The sequence below is a fragment of the Pholis gunnellus genome, assembly GCF_910591455.1.
Source record: "Pholis gunnellus genome assembly, chromosome: 6".
NCBI lineage: Eukaryota > Metazoa > Chordata > Actinopteri > Perciformes > Pholidae > Pholis > Pholis gunnellus.
This window is the reverse complement of record NC_136532.1, coordinates 22,827,898-22,847,419: the sequence shown is the minus strand read 5'-3', so window position 1 is coordinate 22,847,419 and position 19,522 is coordinate 22,827,898. Positions and strand designations below refer to the sequence as shown.

Sequence of the window (19,522 nt, the reverse complement as noted above, 5' to 3'; positions counted from 1 at the left end):
AAGGGGGGGGAGGTGTTGGGGGAGATGGGGTTACGAGCTCAGCAGAATGATTGAAATCCCAGCTGTCAGGTGATGGCTGCTCAGGTGATGCGGCATAACGCTAGCGCCTCTCTCAGCAGAATGCAGACGCGTAGAGAAGAATTCAGAGGGTTTTCAAATGAGAGGAGACCAGGAGGGATTTCGTCAAGTGCTGTCTGTATCTTTCTCATTTCTTGTCAGGGCCACATATAGCCAGCAAACATACATGCATAATGTGAAGAGACACATGTACAGTTCAAACCGCCAGCTATTACAAATGAATCACTTGGATGGAAGGGTACACATTCTGCCATATACATTAACACAAACAAAAAAGGATGTTAAGTAATAAAGTAACTTCAAAATATATGACGGCTTCTTACAACCAGTCCCTTGGCATATGTACATGCCGAGTGAGTAACATATTTGATATATGAGCATAGACCAGCATATGTGGACAATTAAGAAAACACTATGTTAGTGTTTGACATTAAAAGTGCATTGAGCTTGTACCATATTTAAAGTACTGGACCTAAGTTACATTTTGAGTAATCTCCATTTTGATATTCTATTCTTATGTGATGCTTTGTTATAGATGAAACTACAAATTGATATGTAAAATAGCTCAACCTAAAACAACATTAAAATGCTGCTCACACTGTACAGAATCAATAATAACAAACAAACAAATATTTCAAATTTCAAACAAATTATTAACAGTTATTTTTACATTTAAAATCTGTTTTAATTTAAGATGAGACATTACAGGTAAACTGGGTATAAGGCAAGATCTAATGCTAACTTTTGCTGAATTTAGGATAAATTTACATACAGAAATAGACAAATTAGCTAAATAAATATCTATATTTTGGCTGTATTATTTCCACTAGTCTGAAAAATCTCATAATTTACCAGTGCATGAGAAAACAATGTGTGTCTTTTCTTAAACAAAGACCCTGATATTGGTAAAATAACTGCAATGATGGTGGTGGCATTTTGGTTTCCTCTACAGCGATTCTCCAATCCAACTAAACTGATTGCTCACAGAATGACTTTGGTTTAATCTAGACTGGTCAAAGATTAAGTGCTCGTTTGATGTATTTTTCCCCAATTGAAACTCACACAAACACAACACTTCATCCGGACCTAGTTTCTCTTCGAAGAGCACAGCAAGTGTCAGTCTAAGAGGGCCGCGGCCAAACACAGGATTGTAGTAATGAAGCTGTGAGAAAGATGTGGAGTTACCTTTAAAAAGAGTGAAGATTCATACACATGTGTTTTATGAATCAAGATTTATGTGCCATTTCCTTCTTGAAATTGAGACACTTGAGGAGACGAGAAACATGCTTTCTCTCTCTTGGTTATTAGTTTTCTCCTCTTTTTCAACATTCAAAAACACTTAAAATGTGTTGTAACCTACTCTAGAGTACCAGTAGTTTTTAATGCACACGTATAAGGTATTTTGTTGCATTGAGCAGAGTGTTAAGTCTTAATCGGTAGGGCATGGATGGACCAAAAGTACCATTAAAAGCAATGTAATGCTTTTGTATTATTCAGACATATCAGCCCCATTAGCACAAGCACTAGGAATGGAATTCATTTTACAAGCCACCAAGAGCTTACACGCTGGAGCTCCAGGGAGAAAGGAACAGCTGAAGGATGCAGTTTAAAAATACCAGATTGTTTTTCTCCAGGGCTGGAATGACTCATTACCCAGGCAGCAAAGCAGGGAGTCTTGTCAGTTGGGTCGTCCCACAGTACAGTGACGCGCAAATTGCGCCAGCGCATCACTTGCATTGCTACAGTCGTTTTGGGACAGTGACAACAACGGTTATGCACACATGTACTTGTACACAACTTATCACATGCAAACACCTGTGTTGGAATCCAGGGAAGGGATGTGTGCAGACGGCAGGGGGAGAGGGTTGTTTTCTGGGGAGGTAGGGTAAAGTCCCAGATGGTGGCCATATGCTGACGTGTTTATCCGCTCTTCTCGTCTCGTGGCTCACTTGTTCAGAAGTGAGGGTTGTTGGGAGATAGCCTGACCAGCCCAACGCCCAGATACTGGTTGTATCTGATGGCTGCTCTGCCGTGAGGTGTTGTGAAACCGGCTCTGACGTCACCAGCTCTCCTATCTCTCTGAATGCAGCCCAAGGAGGTGCGAGGGAGATGTTGGAGGGCGTATTGGGGGCACAGTGGCATGGCACTCAGCCTTGGATCATGCCTCACTTGGGAGATAAAGGGCAGGAATGATGACTTCCCAGCTTGAACTGAGCTTTGGTCCAGAGTTCGACCTTTCCAGTGAAAAAGGTGACTGATCCGTGGAGGCATCTGATGTAAAGAACTGCCCTTATCAGGCCGACAGGGAGGAAGAGGAGGAGATAGCGCGAGGAAATTTAACTGATTCTTGGCTTGACTGGTTCGGAATGTTCCTAATGTCTTTCAGTCTTCATCCCCTCCTCTTCTTTTTCCTATCCTTTCCTCCCTCTATCCTTCTTATCTGAGCTCCCCTGCAGAAAAATCCATTTTCCTGCAGTCGGCCTCTTTGTCAGCGCAGGGCGCGGCGGTACTGAGGCGGGTGGTAAATAATGCAAAAGTCTTTTTCCTTTTATTCTTCCAAAGGAGGGAGCGCTCACTAAGACCCTCTCTGAAGTGGGCTTATTAAACCAACCCGGCTGCAGCTGCTGCTATTCCTTTTGTTGCGGGGCAAGGTGAGGAAGAAGTAAGAATGTCCCAAATGGGAGATGCTTAGAGCTCTCAAAGTCACTAAGTGTGCCCTTGCTGTGGTGCACTGCGTAGATCCTGCAGTCAGTTTGTGCCTGATCCAGAAATATGCAGAAAGATAACATTGCCGACTTGCTGATGGTTTCTCAGACGTTGCTTTGCCTTATTATATCATGAAAAAGACGAGCAGAGGGCCATCATCTTGTGGACAGGATTCAATGGTCGATAAAATTCGTAAAGTTTGGAAAGATCGCTAACTTTTCTTGACAGCGCCCGTAGCAGCGCTGTAACCTTAACATGAAAATGATGACTTATTGTGGCATGTCCTTTTTTGGATTTCCCTTCCTTATCTGAGTAGCATCATCTTTTACCTCATTCTATTTGTTATCCTTTTTTTCCATTTCTTCTTACAAATAAAGATTTTTTTTCTTTTTTATTTACCTCTTATTTTTACCCAATTCTGTAACTCAGCTCCAGTGGTGTTTGCGTTTCAGTCAAGATGCTGCTTTCTCTCTCTCTTTAAAACATAGAAAATAAAGACCTTCTAGTGTGCTTGAAGGTCTCTATTTTCAGCTGTGCTTTAATATATACAGTAAATACTGTATACATGAGTCAACAGAGGCCGGACAAATTCAGAATTCTCCAGTTTTCACATGCTTTGGGTTTAAGCGGAAGGTCTGGGGTAGAGAATGAATCAGATGACTGCGGAGGCAGGGGAAGATATGAGATCCTTTACCTCACTAATGTCAAAAATCCACCTACATACGCTCACAGAGAGTATTGTAGCCTCCACAAATATTTACCGTTTTTTCAACAGTTTCCATTGCGCAACAAATCCCAACATATCCTCTTGACAGCACTACTTTGGAAAAAGACCTGTACAAAATCCAATGTGATGGGAGCAAAACACTGATGAGTACACTGCTCTTGTTAGAGGGCAGCACAGCAGAAGTAGGCCTCTTGTTATTGGCCCTAATACAATTCGCTTGCAGGGACTGACTCAAAAGATGAAAGAAAGGGAGAGGTTTGTCTTTTTCAGGTCAACATGCCTCCAGGGCTGCCTACACATCCAAAATAGATGGATCTACAAGAAAGCTGGGCAGAATTAGTTAACGCTTGCACAATGATCTACCTAATTTATTTATTTATTTGATTCTTTTCATTTGCTGCTAGTCTTTCGTCCTCTGGCAATTTCTTCCAGATGCTTGTGGGCACATTGTGTCTCTAAATTCCTTCCACTGCGTGTCTGATGAATAAGGCACCGTGAGCGAAAAACGAATTAACAAGTCATTGTTTAAGAAAATGGATAACTAATGGCATATGAGATGGCGCTTGAGAGCATGCGTCGTGTTAGACGGAGCACTTGAATATGCCGTCAATATGAGTTAGGATTAAACATGTTGACATTCTGATGTGACCATGTAAATACCACCCCAACAGCAAACCGGTCAGTCCCCTCAAACTGCAGTGGGCTGCCCACCTTATCCGGGTGATCTGCCTCATTCATCTTTCATTTCATTCAGTCTACATTTGTAGTGTAAAAAAAATGGTACAAAAACTACAAAACTCTTGTAGACTACAAAACTTTACTAAATAACTACAAAACTGATCTATTGCTGAAATCACTATTTATCCTTAAAGACACCCTAATGAAAACCGTTTGCCAAAAATACATTGGTTGAACATAGTGCAGACTAAAATTTGTCTTTTTTTCGTTAATTAAACTTGCCCATAAACACACCAATGACATATTAAAAACTTTTAAGGTGAAGTTTCAAGTTCAAACCAGCAAGAGTAAGCTAGATTTTCAAAGTATCCAACCAACAGCCCAGTGTTGCCAAATATTTTCCAATGAGTAGCTAGCAGCACTTGCTCCAAACGTCCCTAAAGTAAATCCAGCAAGAATGTCGCCAACACTGTCCCTTCAGGCCTCCCTCCAAAGTTACTTCCCCTCAAATTAATATTATGAATGTAAACATATCATAATTAATGTAAATAATGGCTATTGTTAGTACTTACAGCTGTCTAGTGGGCAGTTTGTGGAAGACTCCGGTGACACACAATGAGGGCACGGGCAAAAGATGATCAAGCCGCCAGGCAGGTACGTAGACAGGCACAGAAATCATTCCAATGAAATGATTGGACAAGCTAAAAAATACATTAACCACCCTAGCTTTAAACCAGCTGAGGGAAACTGCTGGTTTGGCTGATTATGATCTCTGGGTTCGTCACAACAAGCAACCCTTTCCACAGAGTGAAATAGTGTTCATTGTTAATATCAATACGTTGAATCCAGCAGCCTAGTTTACTAATGTAGTGACAGCTCACCTTTTCTACTTTCTCCATTTTAGGACAGATTTTTTTTTTCCACCCAGATTAAATTCAAAATGTCAGGAATAACTTCTATTTTTAATTGCATGTGTGCATAATCAGGGTAGCAGATGCAATGGTGTGCTCAACTCTTCAGAAGCATATGGATCTGTCTGCATGTGTACGTGTTTACGTGTGATGACATATGGCCATAGCATGCACTGTATCCCCCTCAGTGAAGAGGAGTTCTGTGATGTTTGCGGTTCTTTGAAGCCATGTCTTGGTGGGCTTGCCCTGTGTCAGTCTGTCAGTCTGAGGTGATTGCAGATGATACATTAGCAGACAGTCTGCATAGTCAGCCGTCCAATCCAGCAGAGTGCAATATTGCGAAACTGGAGAAGACTTAGAAAGGTTAGATGACACATTATGGCAGTAAAAAGGGTGTCAATAATGGTTTGTCTTGAAGCCTCTCGCCTCAGGCAGTGGATCTACCTGTACCATTCATTGCCTTTTCGCATTAATGAGAAATCTGCCCACTCAAAATACCACTGCATGACCTTGGAATGACTAACGTGTGTGCCTGCAATTGTTTTTGTCCTGGGTACAATGGTTTTGCAAGGTTAAGTAGAGCTTCCACGTCAAGAACAAAGCAGCAAAGGTGCTGGCAATTTAGAAATCCATTTTGGTTTCCTCTACAGCAATTCTCCAATCCAACTAAACTGATTGCTCACAGAATGACTTTGGTTTAATCTAGACTGGTCAAAGATTAAGTGCTCGTTTGATGTATTTTCCCCCAATTGAAACTCACACAAACACAACACTTCATCCGGATCTAGTTTCTCTTCGAAGAGCACAACAAGTGTCAGTCTAAGAGGGCAGCGGCCAAACACAGGATTGTAGTAATGAAGCTGTCAGAAAGATGTGGAGTGGATAATGTTTGCACCCGCTTCACTTCCAGGCCTGGAAAAACAGAATAGACCATCCTTTGAGAGCTCAACTATATGCCTGCAGCAAAGACAAGCTACAATGACATCAAACTGCGTAACCACTCATTACAGCGTGTTCTCTGCTCAGACCACCTTTTTTTTTCTCATCTTCACATGCCCAAATATGAGGCTGCCTGTGGGGGCTGTCGCCGCTGTCTCCCTCTCCAGCTGACACTTCACATGAGGAGGTGACAGCATTATCTGAAGCTATCATCCAATATTTGCTGGAGCCATTATCCTTTTTAGATAATACAGCAGTGATTCATTAGGCCTCGCGTGCTTATGTGCCAGTGCAGTGCAGTAACTGTGAGGGCTTGCAATCCTCACCAATTGAAATTTTTGACACGAGAGCCCCAGAACTGCATGAGAGACCAGTTTTGGGAGTGGTGATTCATGTTTTGTGTTTCCAGAACATCTGACATTCAAAGAGCTCATTCAAAATATGATACACCCCTTCTCCTCAGTCATGACTACCTGATGATACACATACTGCTGGTACCAACACCACTTATTAAATCCAGTGATACTGATTACAGTGCAAACAAGAAATGGTATTCATTTATTGTCCAGCGTACCGGCAAATGTTAAAGTCACATATTTACAAGACTTCTGTGCAAAAACAATGGAAAAGGAGTCAAGTGAGGCGAGGAACAAAGGGGTGGTGCTAAATCATAAAACAAACAATACAAAACAAGCTTCTCCACCCATCATATTTAGGCTGACTACTACAGCAGACAATGGCTGAAAGCAACAAAATGAAAGCCTATCTGGTAGCACCACTCTTACCTGAAACAAACCACACACAACCACCCATAAGACCTAGTGTTCACATAGGCAAATACTGCGTGCGGTGCGGAAATGATGAACGTATGAAATAAAACCAAACACATTCTAAACCTACTGCCCAGATCCCAGCCACCGAACATGTGCCTCATATGAGTTAACCCTTTAAAACACACATGAAAGACCTAAGTTAACTTCAACGTTAACTATCACACAGGTTAACATCACAACACAGAGAGGGGGACTGCTCAGTTATCAGATAGGCTGGTGGCTGGAACCAGAGACGAAAAGAAGGAGGGGTCAGTCAGAGACGGGGAAGACTGGGGCGCGCACACACAAGTGAGACGGCCGAAGTGGTCGACCAGGTTGGATGACGTGTTGACTAGCCTTAATTGATGGGAAAATTTGCTCCTACATAGTGAGACAAAAGAAGACTGTCACATGGCAACATGACAATTAAAGTAGCCTAACCTATCCTGTAAATATCCATATATGGCACAACTCCATAAGACAGCATGAACTATAGGACTTCTGAAGAGTTTTTAGCACATTCAGCTTAGAGTTCAGTTAAATCAATTGGTTGATGTACTCCCAACTGAGCATGCTGTTTCCTCGTTTTTGTGTATTTCTATGCAGGATAGATTTTCACACAAATCCTCTTAAGTACTTGAGGGGATGACACTTTCTGTTTCAAACCAAAAAAAAGGATGCCTCCTAAAACACCTGCGTGTAAAGTGTGCCTAAGAGCTAAGTAACACCAAAACGCATGGGGCATGTACTGCTGCAGCTACTGTTCCCTCATTTATTTTCTCTCCAGCCATGTGTAGATAAGATAAAGCCTTATACACTCTGTTAAACAAAAATGCTTGGCTGCACTACTGGCAGCTCGCATGCCACAAAACCATAAAGTAGGGCATTCATTTCTGCTCTTCTGTGGCCTAAAGAGTGCATTTGGACACCCCCACACTCTCATGCTCGGCGGAAGCCTGCATTATTTTCAGTTTACGATACTTGAATATTGCATTTTGCATGGTCTCGCATGTGAAAATTGCCCATGTCTGTGACATGTGGAGGCGGGCACAAAGCTGGATTTGAGCCATTCTGCAAAACCTCACGGGTAGACTTGACTCCCAACGCCTTCTGTGGAACATTTCACAGTGAGCTGTAGCAGCACTGAGGGTGACTTGCTTTGCTGCCAACTATACAATAGAGTTGTGAGGGATGTGCCATTTTTGCCCCCTAATCCAGTGGCGCTTTGCCACCATACGACAATTAATCCTCTGTAGTGGCATTTAAGCATACCTAACTCTATTTCGGCTATCTTTAAAAGGCAACAAAGAAGGAAAAGCGTTGACATTTTAGCAGCTAAGTTGATTGATCATTTTTGGAGTGCTGCCCATATGGGGTCTGAGGTGTAACTATTATCCATCCTTTACTTTAAAAAGGGACACCAACTGTACATGGCTCTTTAAAGTGTGATGAAAAGTACTACACAGGCTGAACAATGTTTTCCGCGGCTCTGGAGGAGCTTTGTCATGTCTGAGAAGTTTTTTTCATGTTGCAACGCATGGAGTATTTTAACCTCGGCTTATAGACTACAAATGTGTATCAGAAAGCCTGCAATACAAACAGTCATTGGGTTTTAAAGATATGGACATTAACCATCCTTTAGTAGACCACTCCTGCCTGGTGATCAATTTGCACTAGCAGTTGTGGGATCAATTGTTTTTGGATCTTCTGCAGTCCCCCACTGCAAATCTGATAGACGTGTTATACTCTTTAGCAATACCACAGAGTAAAAATACCTCTTATGTAGGCAGAATGTCAATGTTGTCAGTGAATTAATGTGCAAGCAGCCTAGTAATGTTAAAGCAGATTAAGGTCGAGTTGATTTGCACTTGTAGGTGAATTTTATCCTTTATAATAAGTTAATTCCATCATTCAAATTGTATCATATTCTTTAGAATGATGGTACAGCTTGTGTAAAATAAAACTGACTATAACTGTTATTTAAAAATGTTGTGAAGTACCACTATACATTGGCTTAAAATGAAACTACAAGTACAGTGCAAGTTTGTATCTTAGTATGGTACTTGAGTAAATGTATGTTATCAAGTTATTTTCCACCAATGTGGACAGCAACAAGAGTTTGTAAATGTTGAGCACAACGCAGTCTTGACTGATATCCCGCTGAGTGAGCAGCTTGGAGGTCAGTGCATCACTCAAGGGTCGATTGTAATTTGATGTCAGTTGTTGAAAGGGAGAACTCTTCACATCCACTTTCGCTTTCAATTGTTCGGCAGTCAAGAGGGGATTCGATCCGACAGCCCCTTGATTGCAAGTTTATTCTCTCTGTGTCAGGATATTGCCAGCCCTCTGCATTTCTCTCAGACAAGTAGACTCTCCCATACTATGTGCCTCAGGTGGACTCGGGAGAGGTATATCGTGCCCTCTGGGGTGCCCTTCCAGTGGAGAAAACATTTTAAAGTGCGCTCTTGGGTGCCCTTCCACTGTTGAAAATATGATCAAGTGCTCTCAAGTGTGCCCTTCCAGTGGAGAAAACAAGTTTAAGTGCCCTCTAGGGTTTCCTTCCAGTTTGAGAAAACATGAAGAAATGCCTTCTAGGGTACACTTTCAGTGGAGAAAACGTGATGAAGTGTGCTAGAAAACTTCAACAAATGAAAAGGGCACCATATGCAGCTGGTGCCATTTTCATTTGTTTCACCTCTGCCCCCTCAGACAGCCACCACTGCTTTGTGCACACATGTTAACATATATGCATACAGATCTATACAGACCCTCTTTTTCCAAACAGACACAGTGGCCTGGCTCTGGTTTTCCTTCTGCCTGCCGACCTCCGGTTCCCTCAGTTATTCATGAGCCATCTGCTTGGGCAAGTGCTGTGTCAGATGTGTGTCAAACAGGACCTCATCTGTCCCCCCTGTTCGTCTTCTAATTGTGTCCTCATCTGCATACTGAAGCCGCCACTGATGCGGCTGCAACACTCCATGGTTAGCCAAGGGACTCCAGCTTGACTGTCTGGTCCATCATGTCCTAAATAACCAGTTTGATCTAGTGTTTGCATCTTTATTTAAGATCATAGCATCTGGTTCATCAATGCTGTAAGGGAAAGCACAAATCTGTTTTTGGTTGCTTGTGTGAGTTTGTTTTGCGTGTGTGTGTTTTTTAGGAAGTGGGTTGAAGAGGACTCATGTTTCCATTGAGATACAGAAACAGGCAACTTTTTCAATAATAAACGAGAATGATGTCAGCAGCTAACATGCCAATAGGAATCGCAATTAGACATGATTTAGGATAAAAAAGTGAAGATATATAACTTGAAGTAAGACTAATTGTTTTGAAACCTGAGTAAAAGAAGAAAAGTATTTTTTTTTTTTTAACCCTGTGACAGGGTGAATGTGTTAGCCATAAAAGGGCCAATGTGGCTTTTTGATCACAGCCTTTTTCCATATGAATACGCCCTACCAACCAATCCCTCTGCAATGCTCTGAAGAAGACCATTTATTCCCTTTAATACAACTTTTTCACTTGGGCTATGTGGTAAAAGATGTTCAAAGCAAACTTAAATGGAATATTCTCCTGGTCTACCATGACATTGTAACTGTAGGCAACTCTGTAACTCATCTTTCAAAAGTAGTACTTGATCAAAAAGTCTACCAGAGTGGAAAAAGAAGCACTACTTTTTGAATGTTGATAATAAGGTAGTCATTTACAATAACATGGTTGCATGTAGCTTTACATCCAGGAAGGCATTAATCAAACCCGATTCGAGATAAAAGTAAATGCTTGATGAATCACTCAGGAGTTGAAAAAACAAATGTCCAAAATACTCAATGTTCACCGTCATTCAGTTTTCTATAATGGATCAATCCCATCTGAGAAAAGCCCTGAAGAAATATACACAATGTTAAACTAATCATAATCACACGTGGGCCAGAACGGAAACTTGCAGATGTTCTGAGAGTGATTAAGGAGCATTTATGAACTAGTTGCTTTGAGCCAAGTTTAAAATGGTTTAGCATGGCTTGAAGTCAGGTCGACCACATCTCACATTTGTTTTTTTTCTTGGAAAATAGCAATAAGCACCAGACGGGAGAGCAGAAGGAAGCGGAACAGTCAACCATTGATGATGGGCTGGAGAGAGAAAATAGAAATAAACATATCACAGACAAAAACAGTATGATAATAAATGATACGAAAACATGGTGGAGTCCCAGTCACCTACCAAATGAATGCTGCAATTGGAAAATTAAAAACTAGAATCTTGGCCACGAAACATAATGAGGAAAAGTTTTAAAAAACATAAAAAGTAGTTCCTTCCAAATAAAAATAAGAAAAAACGACTTTTGTTTCCTTTTTTTAAGAATGTAATCATCACATTTGCGTGTTGACTCCTCATAAGAAGTTTTTGTTTGTGAGATTTCAAGTCTCCATGTACCAAGTTATTGCCTTTTATTATTCTCAGTTCGCATTCATTTCTTGCTGCCTTGGCTGTGCTAAAATTGGGCCTCATACAACTGTCAGTTTCTCTAAGTTATTCCTTTCAACATGATATAAAAACAATTTATGTATGCATGGATGGATTCACACTAGATACATGACCTTAGCGAGAGGATCATGAATATAATAAATGCAGGCCTGCCTCTGAGCAACACAATAATGTATGATTTCAGAAAGGGGCCAGGAGGTCCCTCTGGAGAACTGTTGTGAATCATCTCTGACAGAGACATCACTTCCACTCTGGGCCAAGGGGATAAGACTGTCATGTTTGCCATCCCTGCCCAATCCCAAGCCCTTCAAAGTAAAGCCACCATGATGAATCGGAGAGGCCCTCTGAATGTGCTGTCCCAACATGCCCTATGTGTTCATTGCGACTTTCAGTGCAGGAGGAAGGCTTTGAATGTGTATTGTATTTTCACAATAAAACAAAAAGGAATGCTCAGAGTTTGCTTCGAGCTCCAAACATTCCAGGAACACATGCAAATAAGCGAGGAGTCTGGCGAAGTGATGCACTCATACAATAAGTAAACAAAGCTGTCTGTGCCCACTTATACCACTCCTGTGGGCATCTTTCTCTTTTGCTACTGAATGTAGTATCCTCTAGCTGCTTCTAGAGAACTGATAGCAGTATTATTTTCCAGAAGTTGCAGTAAGCGGTTATTATTTATTTATCTTCATACCCAATCTTTGGCCAAAAGTCTCCTGAAATCCTTACAAATGCAATTCTTCTGGGTGAGTTCTGCTGCCTCGGGGTGATTGGCTGCCCCGTTGCTCAGAGGTCCCTGCAGCCGATCGACCCGGTCTCGTCTTTTTTCTGTCCTGGCCCCACAGTGGTGGAATGAACTCCCCACTGATGTCAGGACAGCAGAGTCGCTGCCCATCTTTTGGCGCAGGCTGAAAACTCACCTCTTCAAGAAGTACTACCCGGAGCCTTCCACTCAGCACTTATTGTATTCATACTAGTTTGTTGCACTTATTGTATTCGTTTGTTTCTGCACTGTACTTTGGCTCTGGTTTATGCTCTTAGATGCTTGTTTAAAAAAGGAGATGCACTCACGACTTCTAGTGACTAATTCTCTTGAATACCTATCTTGAATACACTTATTGTAAGTCGCTTTGGATAAAAGCGTCTGCTAAATGACTAATGTAATGAGTTGTTTAGGAAGGACAAAGCAGGCTTCATTGCAGGTCTGTCAGATTGTCATGCCTTAAGCTAGCCGAATAAAAGCTTCACTTTCGCAATCCAAGCAAGGGACAACAAGAGGCCAATATCCTATATTTTCTGGTAAAAGACAGATATCTTGTCCTCGGCAGCGTCACAAGATTTTGGAGAATTAGTTTTGACAGACATTCAATTTGTCAAGCATGGAAGCAGTGTCACTACAGAATACTGGTCGCTCACAATGCTATAACCTGCCGTTTATTGTCAGGCTCCTATTGTAAATAGAAGTGTTTGTCTCAGAGGAGAGGGAGGGGGTGATGCGATGCACTTTACTCAAAGCTGAAGGGGCCACAGTGTCAGTCGGGAGGAAACAAAGAGGCTTGTCTGCTCTTAAACAGAGTGATGATTGCTACTGTACAATATTATAGCTCTCAGAAGAAAGGCCACCGGCAGGAAACAGGAAGGCAGAGCTCGGAGCCATGTTTTGACACAGCAGATAGGGGGAGATTAAGTGTTGAAACCAAAGCTGGAAGAAGACGATAAGGAATGGATTTAATTTTTTGCAACCAAAACCTTGTTGCTGTATTTTAAGATATTTAAGTTTGTGTCAAAACACGGCTAAACATTAATCCCTTGTTGGGTAATCTTTGCAACGATTTAGATTTGGGGCAAAGACAAGAAAGTAGTGATGACAATAAAGGTAAGACCAACATTGTTGACCCATCAATGGTGTGAACACAACTCCTACATCAGCTGTACATGGATACAAATCTCTAGAGTGGAAGGTAAGAGGTGTAACTGTGAAGTCATGCAGAGGTTATTCGGAAATGTGTTAGCGAAAGAGTGACAAAGATTTCAAGTATCTGTTTGCAACATTTGGTAATGCAATCAGCGTGATGCAGATGAGAAGATGCTGTTAGTGGGGAAACAAATAATTGGCATGGAGTTAATTGCATTGTGGGCCTTATATGCTGTCACTCAACAGATGCTAACAAAGACAAGACATATAATGCCAAGAGGTGAGGAAACCAGGCTTTGACATGCAACGCGTGGGTGGAAATAGCCTGTTAATGAATAGACAGCAGAGGGGGGAAAAATGAAGACGGCAGAGGAGATACACGAAGCGTGATGTGCGATAAAATATGGCTATTGTTAGGCCGTGCTGAGGGAAAAGTGCTGCGATGCAGAAAGAGTGGAAAGTCTTGACAGCTTTCCGGTGGCAGTCTGACGGCTGAGCAGGGAGATTGGAAGGAAAGTGCAGCAGAGGGCTGCTGTCAGGCCACACCAGAGCTCCGTTTAACAAGGTCCAGAGATGAGCTGCACCACAACACATTGCAAGGGAATGAGAAGAGGGGGAGAGGGGATGGAGGGGAGGGCTGACAAAGGCTCATGCATTTTCCAGAGCCTCGCTACCTGTCAAACCTGCAAGCCTGGGATTCCTCACATGTGCATGGGAGCAGGGATTGGAAATCCTCAGTAAGGACAGGAGTTGAAGCGGATTGACGGAATACCTGCCATTATATGCTGCTCCTAGACTTGCCCGTGACACTTTGACACCATCATCTCTCCATGCAGGGGATTGTGAGCACCAACAGATGCACTCCCTTTCTACCTCGACTGCACCTACAGTGGTGTAATGTCAGAAGTGATCATTCATATGTGATAATCCAGCCTGGTTTCACTTATCCTGGCTCTGTGTCGCGACTTGATCCGTGGTAGAGGACAAGCAGAAATAATTAATGCGAGCAAATGCAGAATACGCCTTATTTTAAAACACGGATGCCTTCGGGGGGGTAAAAACATTTAAGGATCTTTACAAGCCTTGCCCAGAGTGCTACAATACCTCATTTCATCTTCATGCTGCGCTTAGAAAAAAATTTAACAGTCAAGGCTGCACAATGGAAACTTTTGTGGGGCCTCCGCAGCCCTCTTTCCACCTTGGCCCCAGGCATCAATCTCTTAGCCTGGCATGAAAGCTTATCTCCCAGCGTCAGGCTAAATGTCAACCTCAGGAACGCTGAAACATCATTAGTTATGTCCGCCCTATTAGAGCAAGCTAATTCCACATAAAAGCCACCCACCCAATTTGAAATGAGTCAGCCTTCCCTTTACTCTCTTCAGCTGTTTAGGTCCTCACGTCAGCAGAGGCAGAGGGGAGGAGATGTGTCCCCAAACTCAAATAACATCACCATTGAAAAAAAAAAGAATTTATGTTCAGCATATTATTACAGAATAGGGAATCCTCAACGTAACATAAAATGTTTGGGATTTTGTCGGTGATGGGATTTAATGGTGTGTTCAGTGTCATTGGCCTACACTGTGCATATTGGATACTGCTTACACATCCTTAATGTTTTCAAAAATAATTTGTCAGTCATTTGAATATAAAAGAAATTGCAAAAACATCCATCATGCTCTATTTCAGAATGATTCTCAAATTGTGTTGTCTGATTAGAATGTACTGTGTTTAAAGGGGTTCATGCATATTGCATCCTGACCTTAAATCATCTATTTCCACAGATTTTTGCCACTGTAATAGCACTGCGATTTTTCAGATTTATGCACTTTATTTTCCAAACCCACTGATGTGTGTTTCTTTGTCTCCGTAGGGGGGCGACTCCTGTTTCTGGTGATGTGGCTGAACCTCGTGCCTCAAACTGTCAGCTGCCCTGCCAAGTGTGTGTGCTACAGTGAGCCCAAGCCCACTGTGGCCTGCCAACAACAAGGACTGTTTTCCATCCCTACTGAGATCCCCGTGCGGAGCCAGCGGATATTCCTCCAGAGCAACAAGCTGACGGTGGTGAGGTCCACCAGCTTCAGCTCGTGCCACAATCTTACAGTTCTCTGGCTCTACTCCAACAACATCAGCTACATCGAGGCTGGAGCCTTTTACGGCTTGGAAAAGCTGGAGGAACTGGACATTGGTGACAACAGCAACCTCCGCACCATCAGCCCTACAGCCTTCCGGGGCTTAACTAAGCTGCACACCCTCCACCTGCACAGGTGTGGTCTGTCAGAGCTCCCTGTTATGGTTTTCAGAGGAATGTTCTCCCTACAGTACCTTTACCTGCAGGACAATAACATTCTCACCCTGCATGATGACACCTTTCTCGATCTTGCCAACCTCACTTATCTCTATCTGCACAATAACAAGATCAAGATAGTAACAGACAACATGTTTCGAGGCTTAATCAATCTGGATCGGCTGCTGATACACCAGAACCGGGTTATCTATGTCCAACCTAGGGCTTTTAGTGATTTTGGTAAGCTCAAATCCCTGTTCTTGTTCTTCAACAATCTCACCGTCTTGACGGGAGAGACCATGGACGCGCTGGTGTCTCTCCAGTATTTGCGTTTAAATGGCAACCAGTGGATCTGTGACTGCCGGGCGAGAACCTTGTGGGACTGGTTCAAACGTTTCAAAGGTTCGAGCTCTGAGTTGGAGTGCAATGTTCCTGAGTTCCTGGCAGGAAAGGACTTGAAACGACTGAAAAGTGAAGACTTGGAGGGGTGTGTGGAAACACCTCAAATTCAGACCAATCTCTTCAGCTCCAAGGGGCAGAGTGGGAAATTCTCTTCCACCGAAAATCCTCTCGGAGAGACCATTCCCAGGTGTTGCCTTGGAGATAACGACAAGTCCTCCATCCTGTCTGGCAAAAGCCGCCAAATCACCAACAACCCCCTTAAGGAAAAGGAGAACATGTCTAAGACTAAATACAAAGAGCCGGAACGAACGAAAAATGAGACCCAGAATAAGCAGAATGACGGACCACTGGGAACCCTGTCCAACACCCTGGACAAGTCTTTGGAAAATCTAAACCCTGACCTTATAGACAATCTGGAGTCGTCTACAGCGTCAAACAAAAAGAAAAAGAAGTGTTCCAAAAAGCCCAAATCAGACGCCCACTGCATCAAAGGCCGGGGTTCTACTTTGCAAGTGCTGCACTTTCTCTTCATTCCCATGATCTGGATATCTCTAGCCATGTCTTAGGACTCCTAACATCACTCTGAACACAGAACTCAAGATTGTTGATGCTCATGACAATGATAACAGAAGATGCAATGACATCGACAGACAGTGACTGAAAAGCAAGGAGTCGCGTTAACCCAACGTGGGCGAGGACAGACGATGATAATGAAGACATTAAAGTACATTTAACAAAATGGATGCCTTTACAGAACACTACAGATATATTGTATATAATGAATTGGTGCCCAAAATTGTTTGTTCTTTATGTACTTAACTGTACTGTGTCAAAGCTACACTACGGAGTCTCCTCCCTTTTTTCCTCTCAAAAGCTTTTACTGCTTAGACAGACCACCGGAAGATGAAAAAAAAAAAGACGAAAACAAATACAGGAAATCAGAGACAGAGCGCACAAAAAGAATGTTGGGTCTGTTTAATGAAGATAAACGATCTCCCCCCATTATTTATTCAAAGTGATGCATTTGTTGGGTAATGTTATGTTTTTTATGTTCATAAAAGCAAATGTTTTACCTCCTCCCCATTTTAGTTCTATTTTCATGAAAGAAAGGGTTTATGGGTAGCATTTACCAAAATAATGCTGTCAATTTGTTTATGGAGATTGCAATGGAACCATAGATATGCATTTTATTTTACTTGTGTACAAGTATGAATATATTATGAATAAAAGTTCTTATTTCGTAGATATTTTGATATTGCGTGGTATTTCCCAGTACGACTCCAGCTTCTTAAATGTGAGGATATGCTGCTTTTGTCTTTAATGTTGCAAATTAAATTGTTATAGGTTTTAAGTTGTCGCTTGGACGAGAACAAATAAGTGTAATACATTGGGTTGTAGTAACATTTTACAAGTAAATAATCACAAAAATAATCAATAAATTAATGATAATGAAAACTAATACTTTGCTGAAGCCCCGGAACCTCAAGACAAACAGTAATACGTGAAGCTCTTTGAAGCTCCATCTGCTGGTGTGCCGTTTTAAAGCTGAAGCTACTATATTCTAAGACGGGTCGGCAACCCGCGGCTCCGGAGCTGCATGCGGCTCTTCAGGCCCTCTGTTGCGGCTCCCTGATAACACTGCTGGACACGCCGCCAAAAATAAAAAAAATGTTTTAATAGTTTGTCAATTAAAATGTGCGCCACATCCGATTACGTTGCTGTCAAGCGCCTTTCCCTGCAGGTGGCTAATCATATGATTTGCAGACCTCCGCCCTCTGTAAACTATTGTAAGCTATTATGTTGAGCACGTTAAGAGCTCTAGGAAGCAGTGTTCCGGAGTATGTGTTTGGGGCTTTTATTGTGGAGGATGAGACGGAAAGAGAAAGTTTCTGGTGAAGTGTGGGAGAAGTGAATAAAGTTGCTGCCGTCTTGGCGCAGATTACGGAGCCCCGTGTTCATTATTTTATTATTATCATAAAGTATTGGCGCAACATTAACCCTCGGCTACACTATCAATGGATAAATACAAAACAGGTAGCAATAAAATGTCAAGAATTGTCTTTATTCTTGTTCTATAATTTCACAAATACAACAAACTATAGTTTTTGTATATATAACTATATACAAAACTGTATAAGCTGTGATATCAAATAGCTTCTGCAGGTCCAGACACATTTTATTTGGTGAAAAATAGGGCAAAATGGCTCTTTGGATGGTAAAGGTTGCCGATCCCTGTTCTAAGATTTAGTCAGCAAAACTGGTCTAAATGAGGAGCAAAATGTGTTTGAATTTGGCAATAACAGCAGCAGATATTCTGTCTCACTAACCACAGTGAGAGCCAATCAACATTCCTCCTCCCAAACAGATGGTGGGCCTACTGCAGTGTGTTCATTGTTTTCAGGATTGTTGGGAACGCAATGACCGAACGCCTCGTCAAATGTGGCCTCATCCCAAACCTCAGGCGACCAGACTTAATTTGTTTTCTCCTCTGCCTTTTTAGGATGTAGGCACGGCAGTGCTTGACTCATAAGACCTGCAGCTCTTAAATAAAGAGCAGAAATAATGAGAAAACAAAAAATGTTTATTTTCTGATATGAATTTTAAAATGTTCACCTTTACTTTCCAACTGATAACCACCTATTTTTTACTTTAATGTCATATTGGCCAAGGAAGCATATTAAGATGAAATTACCAGGCCTCTGCTTGATGTTTACTAGTTGCAACCTCTGTCTGTGCTACAACCTCCTAATGCTTTCTGAAAGAGCAAACAAATCAATGAGTACGCTTTTATATGAAGTTAAAACAAGGTCAACATCTGCCAATGAAGTACATTTACAAGTCTTAAGTAACTGCTGCATGTGCAGTATGATGAAGTTGAATGAAAAGCCACAGGCACCGTAGCAAAATCCAGCATATGATTGGACCTTGAATATTACAAACACTACCACATTTCGTCTAATTTCGAGTGAATTATTTAACAGTGCATCAAAATGCTGTTGGAATATTCAAAAAGTGACTCCTCACATCACAACCGTGACATTGAAAGCAGAAGAGACCTTCATATTAGGTACTGTCTTGCTTTTTCTTGACATGGAAAATACAAAATGTCACTTTTTCACTAAGTTCTGCTAGGGCTAGTTGCCTGTGGTGGGTCCATGCTTGCTTGTCCACAGGCAATGTAGAGACTATTCTGTACCGAATTAAGTCAAGATCTTGTCAACAGCCCTGAATTATTTATCTCGCACAAAGTGACAGGATTACAAGGCAGGGTCTCCACAAATCCCTGGAGCTTTCAATTGCCGTCGATTAACCCTGGAAAGTAAGTGGACTGAAGGGGACCTGAGAAGATATTGATCTTGAGTAGAAATCAACAGGGAAAATCAACACGGCCCCTCCAACAGACTGCCACTACCCTCTGCAGACACACAAGCAGCTGCAGTCTAAGAGGATCCAAGTAATTGTATCTGACTAAATCAACCCTCTTCTGCTCAGGCAACCATCAAAAGAAGCCTCCCTATCTGAGTCCCATGTGTATATTAAACTGTTAAAATGACTGTTGTGCATAAGAGCCTGCTACTCCTCAAGCCCAACTG

The 19,522-nt window shown here is 42.0% G+C and overlaps 1 protein-coding gene across 1 annotated transcript in view; it reads left to right on the top strand.

Moving 5' to 3' along the window:
- Positions 1-16,641, top strand: part of rtn4r (reticulon 4 receptor) — a 41,556-nt gene extending 24,915 nt beyond the window's left edge. The window contains exon 2 of the mRNA XM_079160493.1: positions 15,114-16,641. Within this exon, the coding sequence (XP_079016619.1) occupies positions 15,114-16,495 (1,382 nt within the window). The 3' untranslated portion in view covers positions 16,496-16,641. The remainder of the gene's footprint in view (positions 1-15,113) is intronic.
- The last annotated feature ends 2,881 nt before the right edge of the window (positions 16,642-19,522 follow it).